The following is a 24835-nucleotide window of genomic DNA, read 5'->3' on the forward strand; positions in this document are numbered from 1 at the left end:
CACCACGCGTACCGTGGATGGGAACCATAAAATAATTTTTCTTCTACAAGCTACTAAATGGTACAATGGGAACCAAAAGAATGGATGAAAATTTTATTAATTGAACAACCTATTCAACAAGGAATTTTGATGATGTAGATTGGGTGTAGATTGAAGAGAAAAAGTGATTTTGAGTTCAACCTAACCTACAGTTGTAGAAGTAATTTTCTCATTTTTGTTTCCCCACTCTACAAATACCTACCCTTACTCCTTTTGTGAATTTCCGCACTGGAAACTTTTAAGGGTCCTTGACCCAAACACCAAAAATGCCAAACTTATCCCACTTACCCCAACAACAAATTTTTGCCCTTGATTTAATTAATAAACTACATTTTATGCCACTCTCATCTCTCTCCCCCCGATTTCCGCATTCGGTCTCTCTCCCTCTGATCTCCACCCCTAGCATCACGATCTTGGGCAACATGGCGGCAATTGTCCACACCTAAAGCTCCGGTCGGAGCTATCGAAGTCGAACTCAATCTCGATGCAGAGTCTTAGAATAGAGCCTTACGGTGGAGCTTGCCGGAGTCGTCGAGGCAGTGGACGCAGTGGGGTTGCTTCGAGAGGAAGTCTTTGGATTAGGTGAGGAATCAGAAGTTGGCATCGATCTTGAACCTTCCAAGTCCAACGGAGTCCTTGCCGATGCTTTGAACTCCAGCCGTGCCTAGTACATGTCCATCAACCTCCGCCAGGTGACCGGTGACGGGACTTGCAGCCTTCCCACTTCCAATTGTCACAATTGCAGCCTCTGCGAGTCCTGCAGCACGGGAGTTCTGGTCCGGGCTTTGTTCCGGGTCGGAGCTTGCGACGACAAGTCGTTCTAGCTTTATATATATATATATATATATATATATATATATATATATTTGCAGTAATGGGGCAGAAGGCCCAGAAGGAAAGAAAAAAGACAAAAAAAAAAGGTTTTATTGGAATCCCGAGGACGTTGCTGTCATCGTCTTTGTCCTCAACGAAATAAAGCCTTGTCTCCTTTTCTTTCCTTTTTTTTTGGGTAAAATGGGGGCATAAATCCCAGAAAGAAACAAAGGAAAAAAACCTTTTATTGCCCCCAATAAAGGTCTATTGGGGGGCAATAACCTTTATTGAGGGGGAGAGGCGGGCTTGGGGAGGCAATAAATGTTTTAAATTGATGTAATCTTCTTGTCTTTTTCCTTAATCAAATTTTTATTTGTCTAATTTTAGGGAGATTAGTTCCAATTCCGGCGACCGAAAGGTTTATTGGGAGGAAATAAAGGTCTATTGGGGACAATAAAGGTTTATTAGGGGAGCAATAAACCTCTCCGGCCCCCTATGAGATCTCCAAAGACCTCTTTGGGGGGCCTCCGCCGAGGTTTCATAAACTTTTATTTATTGGCTCCCAATAAAGGTGTATTGGGGGGCAATAAACTTCTCCGACGACACTTTGAAGACCTCCGATTAGGTATTCAGAGAAGTCCGATGGCCAGCCACCGAATTTTAGCTACCGGTGTTTGGACTCCGGCGAAGTCTCATATTGCTCCTCTCTCTCTCTCTCTCTCTCTCTCTGTGTAACAAAGGGGTGAGAGAAAAATAGTCTAAAAAACAAAAACAAAAACAAAAAAACTTAATTGAGTATTAGGGAAGACCTTATTAGAGTCTTTATGGGTAGGTGGGAAGAAAAATAAGTTGGTGGTGTAAGGGGGGAAAAAGTTGCAACTTTTTGTTAAAATTGATCACGTGTGGTGCGGTGTTTTGTGGAGTTATAATAATATTTTATATAAAAACTGTTTTTCAGTTATTTTTTATTTTACTTTTTTAATTCTCTTCTCTCTCTCTCTCTCTCTCTCTCTCTCTCTCTCTCTCTCTCTCTCTCTCTCTCTCTCTCTCTCTCTCTCTCTCTCTCTCTCTCTCTCTCTCCATTTTTCTTTGTTTCTTTAGAAGTTGGGAAACATCCTAATTTTATTTGTTTCTACGATCGATGGTAGAAATTGAAATTGAATGGAAGATTTTTTTTAATTCTATAGAAGAAGATTGGGTTATAGATGGTTGATGGCCTGGCCTCTGACCACAAATCACTTCAATTTTTTGGCTTTATTTTGCATTTGATTTAACAAAGAAGTTAGAAAAAATAAACTGAGGTATCAAGTTGATTTGTTTTTAAAACTTTAGGTATCATTTTGATCACTTATGAAAGTTGGGTATCAAGTTGATTTGTTTTTAAAAATTTAGGTATCATTTTGATCACTTTTGAAAGCTTGGTATCATTTTGTCCGGTGCAAGAAAGTTTTAACCCTAGTGGTGATAAAAACTCATTCTTAGGGTAAATGGTCAAAAACCCAACTTTTCACTCCTATCAAATTCAGAAATTCTTCATGTTCACACTGTTGTTCATTTTCCCCAAGTGAAAATGGTCCGTACTGTACCCCACATTTGCCTCCTTATAACTTTCTGTACCTCAGCTTTAAAAAATATCAATACGGTACCTGAGATTCTGACCCTGACCTAACTTTGGTACCTAGAGCCGTTAGCTCCATTACGGCGTCTGCCAGCTGGCAATTTTAAACTTAAAATGACCAATTTACCCTTTACTCTTTTTTTTTCTTATTTATTCTTTTTTATATAATAAAAAAATAACAAAAGAATGTTTTTTTTTTTACATGAATGCGAATGATGAATGTTCATCATCACTTCCTCCTTTCTTATTAGTTCTTCTTTCTTACTTCTTCATTTCAATCATCCTTGAGAGGCAACAACAACAACAAGGATTGATCCTCTTGATGCACTTCAACTTTGAACCATCTTCTTCGAGTTTCAGTCAAGAGAGAGAATCCAGACACACCTTACAAAGGCCAACCCAAATCATCAAATTTCAAACCTAGCTCTTCTTATCTTTCAGGGTTTCTTTCCTCCTTTGCTTTTTTGGGTTTTCTTCCCCAATTTGATTCCAATCTTGTCCCACCTAGTTAACTTGAAACTAAAGAAAAATTAAACCCATTTCCTTCTTTCTGAAAACCCCAAAATGCTTCTCTGCTAAAACCCCCATTTCTTGACCTTTCTTGCTCTCTTTCTTGGAAAAGAAAAAAAGAAAAAAACCAAACCCACAAGAGAGGGAGCCATTTTTGTTTGATGGGTGTGTTTTTATTTCAAAGAGGCTCGAGAACATTAATCCTGAAAGTGGTCGTCGTGGCCGGAACATCGGCGGCCTCCAACACTTTGTTTTCGAAAGTTTCAATCTTTCTCTGAATGTTTGGGTCTATTGTAAATTTGTAATGGGTTTAGTTCGATTTCAATTGGGGAATTTCATGAATTTAATGAGGATGATTGCTTAGATTTGTTTCTTAGAATCTGGGAATGGGGTTGAATTAATCAAGGGATGTATTCGAAGTCTAACTACCCATATCCCAGAATTTACTCAAACAGAGATTGAAATGCTTAAATCAAATAATCAAACCCACGATTAGATTAGACATCACCAAGTATCATACATGCCCACAGTAATTTCTGGAATTGACATCAGCTTCACTCTCTAGAAGCAAAGAGATAATCTAAATCAAACCCAGAAAAGAACCCAAATCAGAAAAACCAAACAATCATCAGAGGTTGAGGAGAGTTAAGCCTTGTTGGCTCAAAGTTTAGTTTTGTTTGGGAGATCGATTACGCAGCAATGTAGCCCTTCGTCGCAAACTCAAAGTTTGGCTGTTGTGCTATGTGGTGGTAGTTGCACGCAGATCTAGTTGTTTCAGATGTCAAGAAGGAGTGCTCTGGCGCAAACTTTTGGCAACATGCTTATGTTAGTTGTTGTTGTGTGGCGAAGGATAAACTCTTCTTCTTCTTCTTCTTCATGTTCTTATAGTGGCTTTCAGGTTGACGGCTATAGGACTAGAGAGAGAGATTTCTTAGAATCTGGGAGCTGGGTTTAATTAATCAAGGGATGTATTCTATTGGGTCAGCTTTAATTTTTTATCCACCATTGCAATTTCATTGTTTAATAATGTAAAGGAAGTTTGGAGACTTATACATTCCCGATTTCATGAGAAAAATGAGAGAAAGAGAGAGACTTAAGGTCCTGTTTTTCTGGATTTCATCTATGGAGATGATTTGCAGAGAGAGAGAGAGAGAGATGAACAAAGATAAAGATTGAGTTTAAGATTTTATTCAAAAAATTAACTTTGAGTCAAGACGTGAATAGACGAAAATACCCTTCAAAAATTGCCAGTTGGCAACCGCCGTAAAGGAGCTAACGGCTCTAGGTACCAAAGTTAGGTCGGGATCAGAACCTCTGATACCATATTGATATTTTTTAAAGCTGAGGTACCGAAAGTTATAAGGAGAAAAAAATGAGGTACCGTACGGATCATTTTCCCCACAAAGTAGCGCACAACGTTGAATTCAATCTACATCACAACTTGAAAGTGAAAAAGGTATTAGCAACAATTGATATTGAATTGAATACAACTTGAAAGTGAAAAAGGTATTAGCAACAATTGATGATGAATTGAATACAACTTGAAAGTGAAAAAGCTATTAGCAACAATTGATATTGAATTGAATATACTGTAAAACTTTACGGTGCATTCAATTCAATGTTAATTGCTGCTAACTTGTACCTCTCACCCTATTAGGCTTACAAATTTGAATACAGGAATACACGTAATGTTTGCTCTATAAATTGGCCCTTGTTGTTTACAAGTTTCAGCTGAAGTTTAGTATTGGTTTTAGAAATTTGAGATACCCTTTTGCAAAACCTTTATAATGGGGCACCCGTTTTCAGAAGGAAAATTCGTTCTTGGCATTATTTTTGCACTGTGGAGAATGTGTTCAGCAAAAGAAATTTCTACTAATTTTGTGTTTGGCGATTCTCTAGTTGAAGTGGGGAACAACAATTATATTGCGACTCTCTCCAAGGCTGATCATCCTCCCTATGGAATTGATTTCGGAAAGCCTACCGGGAGATACACAAATGGAAGAACCATCATTGATATTGCAGGTGAGTAACAAGTTGTATTCCTACATCTTTTTTATTCTTTGTTTCTGGCCAGCCCTTGATCGTTCTTTTGACGGACTCTAATTAATCAACAGGTCAGACTCTGGGTTTAAAGGAGTTCACTCCTCCTTACTTGGCTCCCACAACAGCTGGAGCAGTAATTCTGAGGGGTGTCAACTATGCTTCAGGTGGAGGTGGAATTCTTAACGAAACAGGAAAATTATTTGTAAGGGTTCTTCTGTTTTTCACTCAATTTCATTTGATCATATAAAATGTATACATTAATATGTAATTATTGTAGATTGGTAGAATAAACTTGGATGCACAGATAGATAACTTTGCAAATACCAGAGAAGACATTATCTCAAGCATTGGTCGTCCTGCAGCAGTAGAGCTACTTAGAAGAGCTCTCTTCTCGGTAACAATCGGGTCAAACGATTTCCTCAATAACTACTTGTTGCCAATTATAACTGAGTTTAAGAGGAAGTTGATACCTCCGGAAACCTTTGTTGGCATTTTGATTGCAAGATTCAGACTACAACTCACAGTACGTAAACCTTTTTCTTTTGAGTTATAATTAATATATCACATCCCAACCCTTGTTATATTGAATGTTGAATTTGGCCGTTTGATTTAATACATTATTGAGACCAGAAATACACAGTCATTCCCAAGGTACCTATGATTATTCAGTATTAGTCTTATTTATAGATTTGTATCAACATGCTTGCAGAGACTGTACAATTTGGGTGCAAGGAAGATGGTTGTAGTAGGTGTAGGACCTCTTGGGTGTATACCCTATCAAATGGATATAAATTTTGTTGCTGATCCAGATAGCTGTGTTGAACTTACAAATCAACTAGCGCGGTCATTCAACAGCAAGCTACAGACCCTCGTCACCGAACTAAACACAAATCTAACTGGGGCGAAATTTGTTTATGCGAATGTTTATGGTATCTTCCACGACATCATTGAGAACTACAAATCATATGGTGAGACTTGGTGCTGTGAGTTTTCAATCTTCAATCTTGATAATGAGACTGACTAATTAGGTTTGCTTTGTTAACAGGTTTTGAGAATGCAAACTCCGCGTGCTGCGGATTTGGTGGGCGCTATGGGGGTCTAGGCTCATGTGGTCCTCAGCCATCAGAAGTTTGTGAGGACCGGTCTAAGTATGTGTTTTGGGACGCTTACCATCCTTCTGAGGCATGTAATATGATCATAGCAGGGCGTCTCTTGTATGGGAACTCCAGCGATATTTCACCCATGAATATTGTGCAACTCCTCCAATCTTCTTGATCTGCACTCAAAGGACGTATTATTAGTTCATGAAACACAGAACATTAATAACAATGCAACTGAAGAGAATGGTAACTATTTGCGTAAGGATTGCCCAAAAGAGTAGCCAAAATCATTGGAATATTTATTGGTTGATCTTGTGTTGTAATAAGCTTCATTATCTCTCTATTTGAACTATTTGTACCAATATAATCCAGGGTGCAGCTATTACCACCCTACATTTTAATTTCAATTATTAAATTTACTAGTCTAACTCATTTCTCTTTCCGAATTAGTTTGTTTCCACTAATCACACATGCACCTCCAAAACTGGATGCAAAGGTTAGTAGAAAGACGAAAGGTAGGAAATTAAGTAACCTTTCTTGGCAAGAACTTAGAAAAACATGCTTTTCTCTCTGACTCTCTCACGAGAGGTTTCTCGCTCGCGGCTAACCAACCCTAGCGGCGGCGTTGTACCTACGATCGGACAGGCGGGGCTTGCCCTCTTCTCTGGTCGTCCCTTGAGTGGCGGTGCTCGATTGCCCCGTGACTCTTTTTCCTTCGCTTCTGGTGTTCTGGTGGTGAAGACTAATTTTGATGGTGGATCCTCTGGCTCCATTGATGGAGGCTCTAATCACACTTTACCGTTTTATGGTGGCGGTGGTGGTAGGCTTGATACTGATGGCGGTGGGTTGATTTCCGGATCGGCTATCAAGGTGGGTGTTGGTGGATTCAATATTGAAGACTGGGACTTGGATCGTTGTGTTTTGTGGCGATTTTTGGAGGGTGGTCGATCTGCTATGGTCGGGACTTGCAATGGCGGTCTTGCTGCTGGTTGTCCTGATAGAAACCTGGCTGGCATCGACCACGGAGGCAAGGTCGGTGGTGGCGGTTCTGCAGGGGTTGAAGACGTGATGCTTGATAGGGTTCTCACGGGTTGGAGAGTTTGGGCTTTAGGCCGCAGCCTGTGGTTTTGGGCATTTTTAGTCTCTGGTTTTTTATTTTTTATTTTAGGTTTGGGCATGCATTCTTTTTCACCAAAGGATGTTAGGTCTGTAGTCTTTTTCTGAGTGGGAAACATCGACAAGATCCTAGTAGCCCCTTGTTAATTTTATTTGTTTCTTGGGGTTATTTAGTTTCTTGTTTTTTGCTCTTAACCAAAAAAGGTGGGTGTGCTGCGTAGTATGCTTGTGTGAGGGGTGTGCTAGTATAATACTGTGCTCTATGTAATGGCTTTTTCTGACAGCCCTAATGGGCAAGTCATTATTGTACTGCTTGCTGAATTGCATAATGGATGACCTTTTCAACTCAAAAAAAAAAAAACTCATTGCTCTTTCCAGAATTATCCTTATATGACATATAACATATCCAAATAAAAAAATATTTAAAAAATATATATATATATATATATTTATATATATATATATATATCTCTCTCTCTCTCTCTCATCTAATTTATACCAATAAAAAACTAAAATATATTAAAGTTTTCTAATAAAATCATAATATGATTTCTTCCATTTTTTTTAAATTTTTTCTTTCAGTTTCATTGGTCGTCTATTTCAATCCATGTCAAAAGATTAGTAAGTTAACAACTATGAGCAGTGAAGAAGATAATGATTTTTTTTTCATTTTTAAATTTTTTACTTCCGATGTTCACAAAGGGTATTACAAAGATTTTGATGAAGTTAATAGTAATGATTTTGTGAATTGAATAACAAATTAACGATGATGAGGCAACAAAAAGACAAAAAAAAAAGTAATAAATTCAAATTTTGGTGGAGAAGATGAAGATTATCTAATGAGAAATTAAGTGGTCTTTGTATTTAATTAAATGGTCATTATTTAGTTTTCCTTATAAATTTAGATTTTAGAAAATTAGTGTACTTTTTAGTCATTGCACTTGGGTAATATAGGTTTTCAATAATTCAAATATTTGTATGGTGAACTAAGAAAATGATAAGGTGACAATAACTGCACTCTATAATCAAATGTAACTGAGTAATTTTAACCTAGTCTTTAGATAGTTTTCCTTGTAGTACTTGATCTTGTTCAAGCAAAAAAAAAAAGTTAAAGTTTGTATGAAAGCGAGAAAGCATTTGCTGAATGCTTTACTCGATCATACTATGTTGTGTTACCTTAAGGTTTGTACAATCAACCTTGCCCCTAAGGAAAGGCTTGTTAATATCTTATGGGGGGAATAAATTTTGATTAAAGATACGGTTACAACCTGCAATCCTGGAATGAGTAGGAGAATATGTAAAAATATTTCAACATGTTAAAGGAAAAGTATATTATATGCCTTCGTCAAAGTAACTGACGAAGAGGGAATCAAGGAATTGCAATCACATCACAATCAGCATTTACTATCATTATTATAATTGATGTTTCCATTGTAATTCTATCCCTATATAAAGGGACTATGAAATGAAATGAGTAGACCAATTCCCAATTTACTTTTACACAACGTATATTTTTCTTTAAGTTTATTAATTCATAGAGAAACTAATACATTAGGAGCTAACCCTAGCCGCGTGAAAATGGAGAGAGAGAGAGAGAGCGAAGGCAGCAAGAACTCCGAGATCCTTCCGCTCATTCAGCGGCGATCAGCCGACAGCACTGGCACGTGCCTCGCTGTTGATGGGTTGTTGCCGGACGGGAATGGTTTTCTATTGTCCTTTAGCTTTTGGGATTGCAGTGCTTGGGGTTTGATAGTGAGCGAGTGGTGTTGTTCGGGTTCGATGCTCCTCTATGGTTTGGGCAGTCGTGGGCACCGCTTCATAGGACAACATCGGTAATATGGTACATTCTCAACTTGGCAGCAATGATGGCGTCTTTTTGGAGGATCAATTAGATGCTTGGGGTGTGGAGCTATCCAAATCCGACCGGATTTGGGAGTGGCTGGTATGTTCTGCGATTTTTAGTGTCTTCTGGATGGCGGTGTTGCAGTGGTGATGGTGTCCTTGAGGCGTGGCAGCGGTGGAGTTGGAAGTACACTCCGGTGTACGTGTGTTCGTTTGCTCAGAGGGGTGGAGGCTGGAACTGGGTCGGGCCAGTCACATTAGTCCTTGGATCTAATTTCTTCTTAGGCCAGCTGGGCTGCATTTACCAGTTTTTGATGGATCTAGTGAGCTTTGGTTCAATTTATTTATTTATTTATTTAGTTTTTTAGATGTTTTCTTGCAAATGGATGTGGGTCTTTGTCGGCTTAATTCTTAGTTTTTGTAATTGTTTACCAATTGAGATCTCTAGGTAACTAGATTTGCTATAAAGGACAATTAAATTGTGAGGGTTTGGGTCCTTTCGTTTTTAGGCTCGACTAAGTAACCTCATTTTGTTTGCAATGAGGGTTATGGTCAATTTGTTTGGTGGCTTCTGCCATCTATGACTTTAGTATAAGACAACAATTGACGTAACGTGCCTTCTGACCATGAATAAATAATGAAATTATCTATTCTTAAAAAAAATACATAGAAAATTTTGATTGCTTGCCGATCATTTGGAAATGGGATGGATAAAGCAGAACAAATCAAAGACTAAAGTTTGAATCTTTCAAAAAAAAAAAACGTAGATTAAAATATGATTTGACTGTACATTCAGATTAAATTATTATTCTTTTTTAAAGAAAAGAACTATATGTCACCAACCAAACTAACTACTAAATAGAGTAGCCTCTAGGGCATCCATAATTAAGCTGATCAAATAAAGTAGTGGCAAATGTTGCATTGGGACTCTAATAGTTCAGGTTAAATTGTGTTCAAATTGAACGAACTTATATTTATTAAACAGTAACAAGCATGGTCTGCGACTCACTATTATAGATATTGTCCAAACTTAATTACTCATTGAGTATTGAGTTTTAACTCAAAAGACCCTAATACAATTGATAGTAAGTCACCCACTAATACAAGTTTTTGAGGAACCCTACGGCTGCGTTTCGCCATTGTCGTAAAATTGGTCTCGTCTAGCGGCACCAGGACTTCCTGGGTGGCCTCCGGCCTCACCGCTGTCTTGAGATGTGCTGCCGGACGGGAGATCGATAGCTACTGCCCTTGGGACTATGTCGGAGAGGGTTTTTCCCGGCTTTGTCAGTTTGGTTTGGCTGGGCTGGAGGTGGAGGCATTGGGATGTGTTGTTACAGGCCGGTTGTCAATCCCCGTGGAGGTTTTCTTGGACCGATAGCGTTGACGGCACCGACATGGTTTTTCTATTGGTGGCGGTGCGGGGCTGTGGGAAACTGGATCGGGGGACGGTGTTGTTTGGTGTGATGAAGGTTGGTGGTGAGCTCGGGAAGGTTTTGGATCGCTGCCATGGTGATGTGAATCGTGACGATGCGGGTTGGTGGCTGGGGTCAGACCAAACTCGGCCGGAATGTGACGTACGACGAGGGTTGGGAGCAGATGGTGGACTGGGCCCGAGCTAGGTTGATGGGCTGTGTGGATCTTCATGGCTGACTACCCTATTGGGCTTCAAGTTGTTGGGCTCAGGTTTCTACCCTAGTCCAATAGCTTCTATTTTGGGCTAGGGTTTAGGCACTTGGCCCAAACCTATGTTATTAGCTTTTTGTCTAATTACAATAAGTTTCTTGTATTAGGAACCTAACGAGTGTAATTTTGCTTGTCTATTCGCTATGTTTTTCATAGCTTATAGGCTCGCTTTTAAGTGAGTGATAAGTTCAAATATAGTTTGTCTATCATATGTACCACTGTGGCTCCTCTACGAATCCTTGTTCTAGCCATTGTTATGTGTCAGCGGGTGGGTATGTAATGACCTTCTTGGCATGCGTTATTATCAATGGAATTACCATTACTTCAAAAAAAATAAAAAAAATACAAGTTTTCAAAATGGGTGCAACTATTGTCACCTTACCATTTTCTTTGTCCACCCTACTTGCTTATTACACCCTACATTTTAATGTCAATTATTAAATCTACTTATCTTACCCATTTGTTTTTCCAAAAATATCCTCATAAGATATATCCAATTAAAAAATAAATATTTTTAACTAAAATCGCTCAATTAATTTAAACCGATAAAAAAACTAAAATATATTAAAGTTTCCTAATAAAACATAATCCGATTTATTTTATTATTATTATTTTTTTTACTTTTTCTTTCAATTTCAATGTTCTTTATTTCAATCCATGAAAAAAATTAGTAAATTTAAAACTATGAGCAATGAAGAAGAGATTGATTTTTTTTTTTGTGTGTTTTGAATTTTAACTTTTGGTATTCACAAAGGGTATTACGAAAACTTTGATGAAGTTAATACTAATGGTTTTGTGAATTGAATAACGAATTAAGGATGAGGAGACAACAAAAAGGAAAAAAATAGTAGTAAATTCAAATTTGGGTGAAAAGATAAAGATTAATGTTATCCAATGACAAATTAAGTAATCTTTGTGTTTAATTAATTACTTATGTATTTGTTTTTTCTTACATATTTGGATTTTAGAAAAGGGTTTTTGTCTATTTATCCCATTTTAGGGATTTTTTTCCCATTTACCCCATCAAGTTTTTTTAATTCCCCCTTACCCAAAACACTCTAAGGAAGTCTTCCTTAATGCCCCATTAAGTGTTTTTTTTTTTTTTTTTTTTAAAGATTATTTTACCCTCACCCCTTTGTTACTTAGAGAGAGAGAGAGAGAGAGAGAGTGAGAGAATGGAAGAGAGAGAAACCATAGGAGATTTCGCCGGATACCGGTCACCGGTCTCGGGATTCCGATCAACTTTCTCCGTGACCGAATTCTGATCACCAGTCGCGGGATTCCGATCAACTGCGGCCAGATTCCGGTCACCTGTCATCGCCCATTGAAATTTTCTAAAAACCTCGCCGAAAAAATTTATTCCCCCCAACAGACATCTATTGCTGCTAATAGTCTATTGTCCCTCAATAGACGTCTATTGCCCCCCAATAAAACTTTCAATCGTCGGAATGAGAACTAATCTTCCTAAAATTAGACAAATAAAACTTTGATTAAACAAAAAAACAAAGAGATTATATCAATTCAAAACATTTATTGCACCCCCCCCCCCTTCTCCCCCAATAGAACTTTGATAGAAGCATAAAATGCAACAAATATAACGAGCAATCCTTTATACTTTTCTTAGCTATTTCCTTTAAAAAGTCAGTTTTAACTTTGTTTTCTTTTTAGGTAGTTCGTGGAGTGATTCAAGATAAATAGGAGCTTAAAGGGAGCAACGAAGCCATGGATCATGAAGTACTGATGCAAATGACCAAGATTGATCAACCTATTGGCCGGAAATTACAAGGGAAGTCCATGGAAATCGTTGTGCAATACGGTTGCTGCAAAGCGGAAAACTGCAGTTTCAGAATCAGCTTTCTGGGAACGGTTTTGAGGAGCAACTCTTGCATTCTTCCAGCTGCAGCTTTACAGAAAGGGCTAGTAATCCTTGAATATATGATGTTTTACTTCAACAAGAGCCAAAAAACCTGGTCAGAAGTGTCAAATGAGGCAGCAAGAAATCAAGCTCGAAGTAGGCTTCCCAATAAGGCAGAAACTGTCAGCTTTTCACGAAGCTTTTTGGGAGATCTTTTCCAGCAACTTACTTGGCCTTTTTCCAGAAGGTTATTGATTATTCTAGAATATGTGATGTCATAGAACACGTAGGAGTTGAGAACCATCCAGAATTGTGTCAAGAGGAAGTCTTTCCTTGTCCAAGAAATAAGCTTTAGAGATAGAATTGAGTCTCACTGAAAGCAGGACAGTTTGGCAGAAATCTTCTATGGATGGATTTTGGGTGCATTTTTGGAAGGTTATTGCTGCTGAAAATATCGAGAGTCCTAGAATAATTCCTCAAGATTTTGGGAAGATTACTAAGGCTTGAAAATCATTTAATTGTGCACCAATTAGAGGAATCCTCAAGCAACTAGGGAAGGTTTTTAAAGCAGAATTGGAGAAGGAAACTTGGGCTGGGTATTCCATACATATAGAGGCTCTGAACATGTTGAAAAGAACCACCCTACAGCACCATCTTCTGTCCCAAACCCTAGCACACAAAGTCTTGAAATTTCCAAGTCCTCAAAGAGCAAAAACCGTGCACACCATCCTCCATCTTCCATCAAGCTTAGCAGTGACCCATCTTGAAGAAGTGCTTGCGTCCAAAGCTGCCTAAAAGTGAATTCGTGGCTCTCATATTCTCACTTTTACTGTTTTTATTCTCATGTAATCTAATACTCATGTCTTTATTTTGTGAATTTTAGATGATGTGTGGCTATTTATTTTTTGTTAGGGGCGAGGTTTGAAGCCCCAATTATGTAGAACAATTGTTGTCACGCCCCGAATTTTGAATAAAAATATTCGAATTCGAAACGCGATAACTTAACCAACTTCCCAAAAGTAGCATAGAAACATACTCAAATTAATCTAAGCAACAACAAAACGTCAATAAAGTCTCGATCACTTAAGTCGAATATCACATCAACAAGTGTTTACAAAACTCAAGAGAACTGATATACAAATGTCAACGCTCACTGAGAGCATACCAAAAATAGCAGTACACTAACAAAATTAGGTTTTGAACCTACATTGCTGCAACCACGCCCTCATACTCAACCCTGGTGGTCTTCACCTGTAGGAATAACTGCTATACCATAGAATAGTTCACCGGGATTGCAAACAACAAACCCGGTAAGCTTTTTAAGCTAGTATGAGTAAACTCAATTAAAATGACTCATGTCACTCATGCTTATAATTTCTCAACTCTTGAGATAAATTAAAGCAACAACATTTAACTCCACAAACACAACCAAACATCCAATCACACTAGATAAAAATTAGTAATCCCTGCATAGAATTTTAGTTCAGGAGATTACACTTAAAATCAACCATTAGAATGAAGAGGAAAATCTATAAGGAGTCAAACAACTCACACTAGAGTCGATGATCACCCATCAATGCTAAAGCCGATGATCAACTCTGAATAAATCATCCCACAACATGACTCGTTTCCAAAACTCGACATCCTTACCCCTTAAGGTAACATAAATCACAAAAGTGATAAAAATTATATTAACACAACTCACCCATAATATGAAAATCAAGTCCCTCTTGGACAATAAAAGAAAGGACCCACCCGAACTCTCTTTTAAAAACACGTGTACTCATGGGCCTCAAGTAACCCAACGCATCACTCCTATGTAGTACAATGACAGACAGACTAAAGCTCTAACTGATTGTAACCACTCACCCGGCCAAAGGCGTGGTTCCTGATATAATTGCCTCAGTCACCACTGTGACACCAGATCCGTAGATCTGAAAACAGTCACCGCTGTGACATCAGATCCGTAGATCCGAAAACATTTAAAAGTTCCACACGACTCAAAATGTTACACCAACACTCGATTACTCTTTCAACACAATATAATCAACCATTCCATGATATAATGTATTGCCACGAAGAGTAAATACTTGAAATGACAATTCAATCAACTCTCAATCATTTCTTCACCAATGTCACAACATTCAATATATATATTCCACGTAAATATATATATACGTAGTCATTCAAGCAGGAATGACCACTAATACCAACTATAGTTCATACATATTAAAACCAAGAAATTCATTTTATACTTAAATTCATTTTTTTACCTGTGAGCCGTAGCCCTATGAACCGTAGTCGAACAAGTTCATATTATTTCAAACAAATCTTTATTTTCGAAAACGATTTACAATTATCAATCAATTTTGACAATTAAATAACTCGGTTCGTAAATAAATCACGTGAGATTTACTCACCTCAAAATCCTGCTACGTCTTCTCTAACAGCCAAGATAAATTACCGGACGTATTGTCAATCACCTAAAGCAAGTACAACCTCGATTCAGCACACGAATTAACAAAAACCATTTAATTCTGAAACTCCCGAAACACACTAAAATCCAAAAGTAATGCCAATCGAGGCTAAACTTTATCCAAGACCACCCGAGGTCTCCAGAATATTTATACAATCAATATCTCAAACTTACAAGTCAATCGGAAGGCCGAATCCTCACGGATCGAAAACCAATCGAACCGAAAACCCTAAAACTTTGAAAATCCATAACTTGCTCATACGATTTCTAAAAATTACAAACTATATATCGAAATGATCGTATCGATGTGTAGATTAAAAAGGGGAACATAAACTGTTCTTAGGGTGGCTGGAAATGGTCGGAAACCACCACAACAGTGGCGGCGCCGCTGCCCACCCAAAGTCAAAATTTGACAAAACTCACAACATGAAAGTTCTTCATCTCAACCCCAATTACAACTTTCATAACTACACCAATGTCAGATTATAAGCCAAAAAGTATAATTTCACCTCACAAAATTTCCAGATCGGATGAACCCTAATTTCCTAATCGTTCAAAACCGATCACCACAGCTCAAATCGATGCAACCCACCTTGGGGAAAATGATCTATGTCCCTTGAAGTGCAAAATCCGTTTTGGAACCACGGCCAAAGGTGGCCGGAGTTGGGAGAACGAAGGTCGGCGACTGGAGGTGATTCCGACTTCGTCTCAGCCTCTTCTTGGCGTTGTAACTCTAGCTACGGCTCGACCCACGCTCGATTGCTTCCACAGACGTGTAGAGGGCAGCAAGGCCACCACAACCCACCTTGGATCTAGTCTTACGGTTGCCGGAGGAGAAAGAACGACGCTGACAAAGGAGAAGGCGCGACGCGGGCTCGAGAGAGAAGAGAGAGAAAATTTTCCGAAAAAGGAAAGTTGGAATTTCTGAAATAATTTCCCGAAAATTCCCATATATACCGAAATGGAAACTTTTTCCGACGGTCATAACTTCTTCATATGAACTCCGATTTCTTCGTTCCGCATATCCACGAACTCGCATCGACGCGCTCTATGACTTTCATGAAGGAAGTTTTCGGAAAAACCCAACGAATAAAAAGTTAACCTTTGCAAACCCCCTAAAACGTGTATTTCAAATAATTAATCGTCCGAAACTATTTCGCTCTATACTCGAACCACGAAATTGTACTAACGAACATTTCATTATTTCCAGGAAATTCCAAGAAATTAATAACTAATTTTTGCTTGATCTTTGGTGTGAATTGGTTGTTTAATTCTGATTGATTGAAAACTTTTGCATGTGTTAGTTTTATGGTGGCCAACACAGGATTTATGCATGTAATTGGAGCTAGGTTTAGAAAATAATTCACCTAATCGTCTTGTTTTCTAATCCACAAGTATGCAAGACTTTGGACAAAAGCTGATGTTTTAAACAACTAGAAAAGCATGCTAAGTAGGCATTCCACACTAGACTGCAACTCTATAACCAATCGTTTCCATGAGATCTTAATGCTTCAAATGTGTTGACACTATATGTGTTGTTGATAGGATAGCGTTCTATACCTTGATTGCATGTTTGATAGGCTTAACTATTGTGCGTTCACGTAGACTAACTAAATAGGGAAACATTAATAAGGGACATGATCTACTCCGACTTGTTTCTTGGTTGGTTTCTGTTCACACCTTAGTAATTGAAACTAGGTTAACTTAACATTGTTCGAAAGTAATTGGTGGTGGATTTCCGAGTCTCTAACATCTTCTCGATATTGTTTTTCAAACTCTAAACTCGTTTTTACTTTCTTATTTTTCTTTTATTTTCGTAGAAACTTAAAAGCCCAAATCTGTTCAACTTAGGATTGCAATGCACCCTTCTATCCCCATCTGGTCCTGCCATCTTTTCTTTCTCCTCTTTGACGTTTGTCTTTCTCTTAGTTTTGTTATTTGTTTTGTGCTTTAGTTATTTAAATTAGTTTGTTTTTATTTTGTCTGATTAATTTGTTACCCTCAATCTCTGGCATCAAACGATCCTTGCTTACTCTATATTGCTAACGACTACATCTTGCAGGGTTAAGTTGAGCGTCTAATTTGGGCGTATCAAACTTTCGGTCGCCGGAATGAGAATTAATCTTTCTAAAATTAGACAAATAAAACTTTGATTAAAGAAAAAAATAGAGAGTACATCAATTCAAAACATCTGTTGCCCCCAATAGACGTCTATTGCCCCAATAAAACTTCTTTTTTTTCATTTTTCTTTCCTTCTGGGCCTTTTGCCCTAATTTTACCACACAAAAAAAAACGAAATAAAGAAATTGATATGGGCACCCAGAGAAAAGGCTCTGGGCACCCAATCGGAGTTCAAGCAATTCAACCGTGAGATGTGAATGACGACACCATTGACGATGCCGCTGATCTTCTCACCACCACCTATAAATTCTTATCCTCTCCAATCTCAGCATCCGCCTACAAAGCTTCGCACATTTACCAGAAACGAGGTGATGGACCCTGTGGTTTTCGGGAACTGCTCTGAGATCAAGGAACACTCTCAATCAGAGCCTCTGTCGTGGAGCTGACCGGAATTGGAGGCACTGGGTTCGGAATCTGGGCTGGGCCTTGTCGATAGGAATAGGAATCGGAATCACGGTTGGGCCTTGTCAATCGAAGTCAGAATCGGAATCGCGGCTGGGCCTATCGTCGAGTCTCTTCGCCGCAACCAGAGAAAGTTCCAATCTAGTCCTCCAAGTTCAGAGCCTCCATGGCGAGACAATGCCAGCGTTGTGCTGGGGGGGGGGAGAGAGAGAGAGAGAGAGAGAGAGAGAGAGAGAGAGAGAGAGAGAGAGAGAGAGAGAGAGAGAGAGAGAGAGAGAGAGAGAGAGAGAGAGCAAAAGGAGCGGCAATGTTGTAGTTTAATAATTAGGCTTAGGGCAAAATGGTCATATGCTGTCAAATTGTGTAGGTGGGAATAAAAATCTGTTGCTGGGGTAAGTGGGATAATATTTGCTCATTTTGGTGTTTTGGGTCAAGGACCCTTTAGAAAATTAGTGTACTTATTAGTTATTTTACACTTGGTAATGTAGTTTTTCATTAATTCAAATACTTGTAGGGTGAACTAAGAAAATGGTAGGGTGGCAATAGCCGCATTCATTTATGCACTTTTTCTTTCTCAACTTTGGGGTGGGCTACTCCAATGCAAGAATCTTTTAACTTCTATTGAATTCTTCATGTCAACGTGATTACTCCCTTTACTTTTGAGAAAAAATAGTACTATACAAGAGATTGCTAAAGAAACTACTAAAATTGTAATCTCATAAAGATGATAACTGGAATAATAGTTAGGCTGCCTCATTTTATTTTTTTTGTGGGTGCAAATGTGCAATAGTTAGGCTGCCTTCAAGAGCGGATCTATATATGGGTTGCCATGGGCTATAGTCCAGGTCAAATTTCGAAAAGGAAAAAAAAACATTAAATTTATGGCTTAATTTTAGTTACAAAATAATTACCAAAAAATACTCCACCCTAAATTTCTAAATTTAGCCCATAGGTTATTAATCAAGTCGTTGGCACATAAAAGCCATCCTAATTAAATCAACCAAAGATCAAGTAGAGTAAGTGCACAATCCAAAAACAAAATAAGAGAGAGGAAAAAAAAAGTGCAGTCACGAAGAGTCAGGCGAGAAGAAAAAAAAGCAGAACATATTTGATATTTTTTGAATCAGTTGGCTATTTGATTGTTTGAGATGTGTTTAATCTATGATGTGGTTTAGTTTAAGAAAAGAATAAAGTAGGTTACATGTACAACTTAAAATTTAAAAAAAAAAATTTACTAAAATTTTATTAAAATATTTTAATTATCCCACCTTGTGTAGTGAACTTGTCAATAGACCAGATTTTTATCAAAATCCGCATATCCATTGATAATGGATGAGTTTGGCTTGAAGCTAGAACTAATGTAGAACACACTAGTAGGTGTTGTCCTATTACATGAGTAGTTTAGGGCAACCCAAAAACAACTATGTGAATTTGGGCAAATTAAAGCCAAAGGAAAATCCGCAGCATTTCTAAAATAATTACCAACAAGATTGTGGGAATCATTATCATGATCTTGAGAGTTGTGAATTAAACAACTATGGACTACTTTAAAGAAGAAAGTAGCATATTGATCCATATTATACTCGCCCCAGCACAAATCGAAATGATCGCCTACAAGCACGCAATTATACCACTCACAACACGTTGATACAGAGACTCATACAGTATACGTAGAATTCATTAATCCACCAAATAATCAAGCTCAAAACTATTGTTCATCAGATGAAGTGAAGGGAAAAATCCATAAAAAATCAAACCTCTCACAGGATCTGGATCCTAAGTCCAACAATTAATTTCAAAAACACTTATTTGTAGCCTCCAGTCACTTTCACATAACGACAATTAATTAGTTTGCTACTTATTTGTAGCCACTAAGCCATAGTCATAATGTAGGGTGACTGGAGACTTAAGTCTTTTTGGCTATAGCTCATTTTAGCCGCCCATACGGCCAATACCCATAAGTTTTGGCGGCTAGTGACGTCACCGATAAGGCATCCACGTATAACCCGAAGTTATATTAGGCTAACGGGGGTTATCACACTAGCCTAATATAACCCCGGCTGCTCTTTCCCAAGTATTAACTTTACCACCAGGTGTCCAGGTGATGACCTGATATCCTAATATCACCCGCTCCAGATAATATCCTAATATCCTACTAGGTTGGATACTATCTCGATGTGATACAGCCTTTTCTATTTTTTTTGGTAAAGTTAATATTAGGATATTATCCTCATCCTAATATATCCTCCATGATGGTCTTAAGCTGGACCTGGGTCATGCTCTTGCACTAGAAAACGTATGTAATTTCAACCTAGTTTTGTGGGTTTTGTGTCCTGTATGGTCTGTACCGCATCTCAAATGCTCATTTTTCTTGGGTTTTATACATACTAACTTTTAGTGAAATAGTTTAGTTTGGAATTCTGGAAAGCATGAGATTACTAGGACATCGGGTCATGTTTGGTTGGTGTAATGAGATATTAGTTGAGTTTTACCCTGTTACTTCTCACCATGAGATGGTGGTTCTTCGAATATCTGCAAAACAAAAGATGTTACGCTATGATTGAGCTGATGTTTGGTTGGTGGAGTGAGATTGGATAGGAATGAGAATGAGAATGAGAATGGTGATGGAATGACACAAGTAATGGATCATAAACTCCATGTTTTCGTTGTGAACCAAAAAAATTAAAGATAGGAATGGAATCAGTTATACCTAACCAAAATAGGAATGGAATCAATTATACTCCATGTTTTTCCAATTCCACTCTTTGCTTGATTCAATGTGAACAGTCTAGTTTTAAAAGCTACTTTTTTCCAATCGTCCAATCAATCATCACCTTATAGTTATTGTGATGGTTCATCGCCTTTGCAACTTGAAGACGCATACAGAATACAGAGTATGAGTTCTATTTGTTGGTCAGTTGTGGAGAGAGATATATTGGCCAGTCGGGTGTTCACATTCAAACCAGTTTTTCTGTAATCAACTATTGTAGGTTTTAATTAAAACTATGGTAACATTCACTACACCGAAACCCCAAATAATGTTTTGGTTGGTTTTGCTGATGCTGAGTACCTCTCTGACCCACATAAAGGTCGTTCCCAAACTGATTATAGATTCACCATTGGGAACACAGCGATATCTTAGAGATCAACCAAGCAGATTCTTGTGGCTTCCTCCTCGAACCACTCAGAGATCATTTCTCTACATGAAGCGGTTCGTGATTGTATATGCTTAAGAGCTATCATTACAAATATTCGAGGGACTAGTGGTTTGAGCTCTACCACTGAAGTGCCTACTTGCATTTGTGAAGATAATGTAGCTTACATCGACCAGATGAAGTTAGGTTATATCAAGGGTGATAATATAAAACTGTAACGTCCCGTATCTCAATTACCCGTTTACTAGTCATTTGGACGGTAAACGACCTTTATTTTCACTTTTACAATCGTTTCAGTACGTTTAGTGGCCCTAAAAGTCGACTTTTTGTTCGGGTCAAAATTTGAGAAAATTTCCTTCATGAAAGTTGTAGAGGACGTTAAACCGAGCGCATGCATATGTGGTACGTAGAAATCGGAGTTCGTATGCGAAAGTTATGAGCGAATTAAGGAAGTTACTGTTCATGGTAAGTAGTATATATTTGAAAAAGTTACTGTGGCCGGTAAGTTTTTTTCCTTTCTCTTTCTCTCTCCTTTCTCCTGCGTTTTCTCCCTCTCCTCGGCGCTCTCTGCAACTCTGGCCACCTCTCTCTTCCGGCCACCTAGGAGCGAACAACCGGCACCGGTCGACTCCTCTACTCCTACCCAACCTCCCCACGGCAGTAACTCACGGCGGCTTGGCCGGAAAATGACGCATCAGGTCCTTGAAGTTTCACTGTAGCAGTTTGGAATTTCCTTCGATTCCGGCGATTCCGGCCGTCTCCGGCCACCAAACTGGCGTCGAAGGTTGGGTTTTTGCCGGTGATCATTTCCCCTAAGGTCATTCACTTCATTTTGCAGCGTGGAGGTCGAATCGAGGAAATTCCCAAACCTAGGGTTCTTGAATTTCTGGGTTTTCTTCACCGGTTGATTTCGACTGTTTCAAGGTAAAATTAGATTGTGTTGTAGTTGAGAAAAAGATTGGGCGTGTTGAGTAGTTGTTGCTGCTGAAATTTGGTGGCCATCGGAGGTGGTGGCCGTCGGCGCGTGGGCCCCACGCGCCGTCACTGTAGGTTGCGTGGAGGCGCGTAGGGGTGCTTTTTAATTTCAATTTTTAGTTTATTAAATTCTATAATTGTTGTAGTGGTTAAATATGTGATTTTGGTTAATTTTGGGAGAAGTTTGACATGGATTATGAATTTCCGAAGTTTGGGAGTTTCGGTTGTTGAATTGTGGGAATCCGACCTTCGGATTTCCCTTGTTCCAATATGGAATACATTAATCGACGGATGGATATTAATGGTGAAGTTTGATTGGGTGTGGAAGAGGATTGGAGAAGTTGAGGTTATGGGTTTTGAGATTAATTATTGATTATCGTAAATATTTATCAAATTGTTGTTTATGGATTATAATTGTGTACAGGACGTGATACCGACCTATCGCTCAACGAGGATCCTTACGTTTGGATACCACGTTAGCCGTATATCGTGAGTGGACTTTTATTTTTCAAAGAATGATGCATGCATTTATTTAATCGGTTCCGAAGTTATAATTTATTTATCAATTTACTTTCTCGAGCATGTGGTTATTTCGGAAACGGTTTCATTTAATCGATTTACTTGAAGATTTTATGGCGTGCGGGGTCACGTCATTGGATTACGCTTATCTTCTTTTATTTATTTATTTCCGATATGATTTCCGGATTTATACTATTTATATTATATTTATACTCGGCGATTTGAGATTTTTATGAGATTTTTTTTTCTAAATGAGATTTCGATGGAGTAAATCTTTATACTTATTTATCTCCTATTTATTTTGAACTTGAGATTATCTTGGCGTGTGGGACACGTCGTTGGAAATTCATTTACGAGAGATGGGGAAGCTTTATGTACTTATGGATTTACTTGGTTTTCGGATTTTCTTTTGCCATACTTTGGGTGACTTATCATTGCTAGCATTGATCTTCCGCCTTTGTGGCGAGGTGATGGGATCACCGAAGCCCTCCGCCTTTGTGGCGCTGGTTACTGTCTCTGTGACAGTAATTCTGAAGCCCAGTATCCTATCGCTACATATAATGGCGTAAGGGTATATTACGGGAGTAATGGGAGTACTTTAGCCTGGGAGGCTATCACTCGAGCCTGGGAGGCTCACTCGTATGGCTATCGTCTTCCCTTACTCATTATACTATTTTCGACTAGCGGGGATAGTCCGATTTATTTTAGCCAGCGGGGCTGGTTTTATTTCCTTGAGTATCTGAGTATCAACCTTTTCCTTTATTCGTTTGTGACTAGCGGGGCTAGTCGGCTTTCATGAGCGGAACTCCTCTTATTTTATTTTTGTTAATCATTGCATGCATCGGGAATCTTTAAAGAAATAAATGTGGGAAAGTATAAAATCCCTTTTGTTTGAAATTGTTTATTTTTGTCCACTCACGCTAACGTTTTTATATACTTTTCCCTGGGCCCTTCGGTTTCAAATGCCCAGTTCGCAGTGTAGCTGTTCAGCTTTAGGAGTTGAGGCTTAGCACCACCGCTGTCATCTATCCCTCGTAGGTTACTTGCTAACCTACTATGTATATCGTTGTTCTTTTGGTTCTAGACTGCTCTGATAACCTTGAGATTTTTGTATTAATATTGTAACCTATGACTTGGTTGTAATTTGAGTTAATTGGATAATTTGATACTCTAAATTGTAGAGTTGTGCGGTTTTGGGAGCAGGGTGGCTCCAGAAGTTTTGGGAGGGTTGTTTAGAAGTGAAATTGAAATTCTACAGGTTTTGGGTTGCCCATTTTTAAGGGAGGTTATGCCGAAATTTTTGGTAAACCTTCTTTAAAGGTGGGTCCCGCGGGGCCACTTCGGATTCCAGGGTGGAATCCGGGGCGGACCTTGTCAAAAACACATATCGCCAAAGTTTTTCTACAATCAGCATCAACAAGCTCTCCTCAAGATTCAAGTGAATCAAGTAAGGTCTTAGGAGAATGTGGCAGATTTGTTCACCAAATCATTGCCTAAGGCCATATTTGAGAAACATGTGAAAAACATAGGAATGGGAAGACTTTCCAAGCTCCTTTGATTAATGTATGGATCAGGGGGAGGTGTAGATGTCAGAGGGAGTCTAACACACACATATCATCCTCAATTGTAAAAGGTGCGTTGTGCTATTTTCCTTCGAACAATTTGTATTTTTTGTCCCACATGGTTTTTATTGTTACTTGGCAAGATTTTTAGTGAGGCAACAACTCATGCACTATTTCGTCTTTGACTTGGCACAAGGGGGAGTGTTAAAGGAAAAGCACATTTTGTGTCTTCGTCAAAGTAACTGACGAAGAGGGAATCAAGGAATTGCAATCACATCACAATCAACATTAATTTACATTACATTATTGTAATTGATATTTCTGTTGTATTTTTATCCCTATATAAAGGGACTATGAAATGAAATGGGTAAACCAATTCCCAATTTACTTTTACACAACATATATTTTTCTTTAAGTTTATTAATTCAAAGAGAAACTAATACGTTAGGAGCTAACCCTAGCCGCGTGAAACCACAGAGAGAGAGAGAGAGAGAAAGAGAGAGAGCAAAGGCAGCAAGAACTCTGAGATCCTTCCGCTCATTCAGCGGTGATCAGCCGACAGCACTGGCACGTGCCTCGCTGTTGATGGGTTGTTGCCGGACAGGAATGGTTTTCTATTGTCCTTTAGCTTTTGGGATTGCAGTTCTTGGGGTTTGATAGTGAGCGAGTGGTGTTGTTCAGGTTCGATGCTCCTATGTGGTTTGGGCAGTCGTGGGCACCACTTCATAGGACAACATCTACAGCATGGTACATTCTCAACTTGGCAGCAATGATGGCGTCTTTTTGGAGGATCAATTAGATGCTTGGGGTGTGGAGCGATCCAAATCCAATCCAAATCCGACCGGATTTGGGAGTGGCTGGTATGTTCTGCGATTTTTAGTGTCTTCTGGATGGCGGTGTTGCAGTGGTGATGGTGTCCTTGAGGCGTGGCAGCGGTGGAGTTGGA

The 24835-nt window shown here is 38.6% G+C and overlaps 1 protein-coding gene across 1 annotated transcript; it reads left to right on the forward strand.

Moving 5' to 3' along the window:
• Window positions 1-4813: 4813 nt before the first annotated feature.
• Window positions 4814-6438, forward strand: LOC112201046 (GDSL esterase/lipase At4g16230). The gene is made up of 5 exons (XM_024342051.2): window positions 4814-5002; window positions 5095-5225; window positions 5301-5546; window positions 5733-5991; window positions 6069-6438. Exons 1-5 carry the CDS (start codon window positions 4828-4830, stop codon window positions 6296-6298), a joined length of 1041 nt encoding a protein of 346 aa, XP_024197819.2. The 5' UTR covers window positions 4814-4827; the 3' UTR covers window positions 6299-6438.
• Window positions 6439-24835: the final 18397 nt, after the last annotated feature.

Source organism: Rosa chinensis, chromosome 4, assembly GCF_002994745.2.
Source record: "Rosa chinensis cultivar Old Blush chromosome 4, RchiOBHm-V2, whole genome shotgun sequence".
Classification (NCBI taxonomy): Eukaryota; Viridiplantae; Streptophyta; class Magnoliopsida; order Rosales; family Rosaceae; genus Rosa; species Rosa chinensis.

What these genes read in the sequence shown, in the direction of transcription:
- LOC112201046 (XM_024342051.2), top strand. Translation starts at nt 4,828, where the DNA reads ATGTGTTCAGCAAAAGAAATTTCTACTAATTTTGTGTTTGGCGATTCT. An exon ending in AACCATCATTGATATTGCAG is followed by an intron (nt 5,003 to 5,094) that starts GTGAGTAACAAG and finishes ATTAATCAACAG; the next exon opens with GTCAGACTCTGGGTTTAAAG. An exon ending in ACGAAACAGGAAAATTATTT is followed by an intron (nt 5,226 to 5,300) that starts GTAAGGGTTCTT and finishes TAATTATTGTAG; the next exon opens with ATTGGTAGAATAAACTTGGA.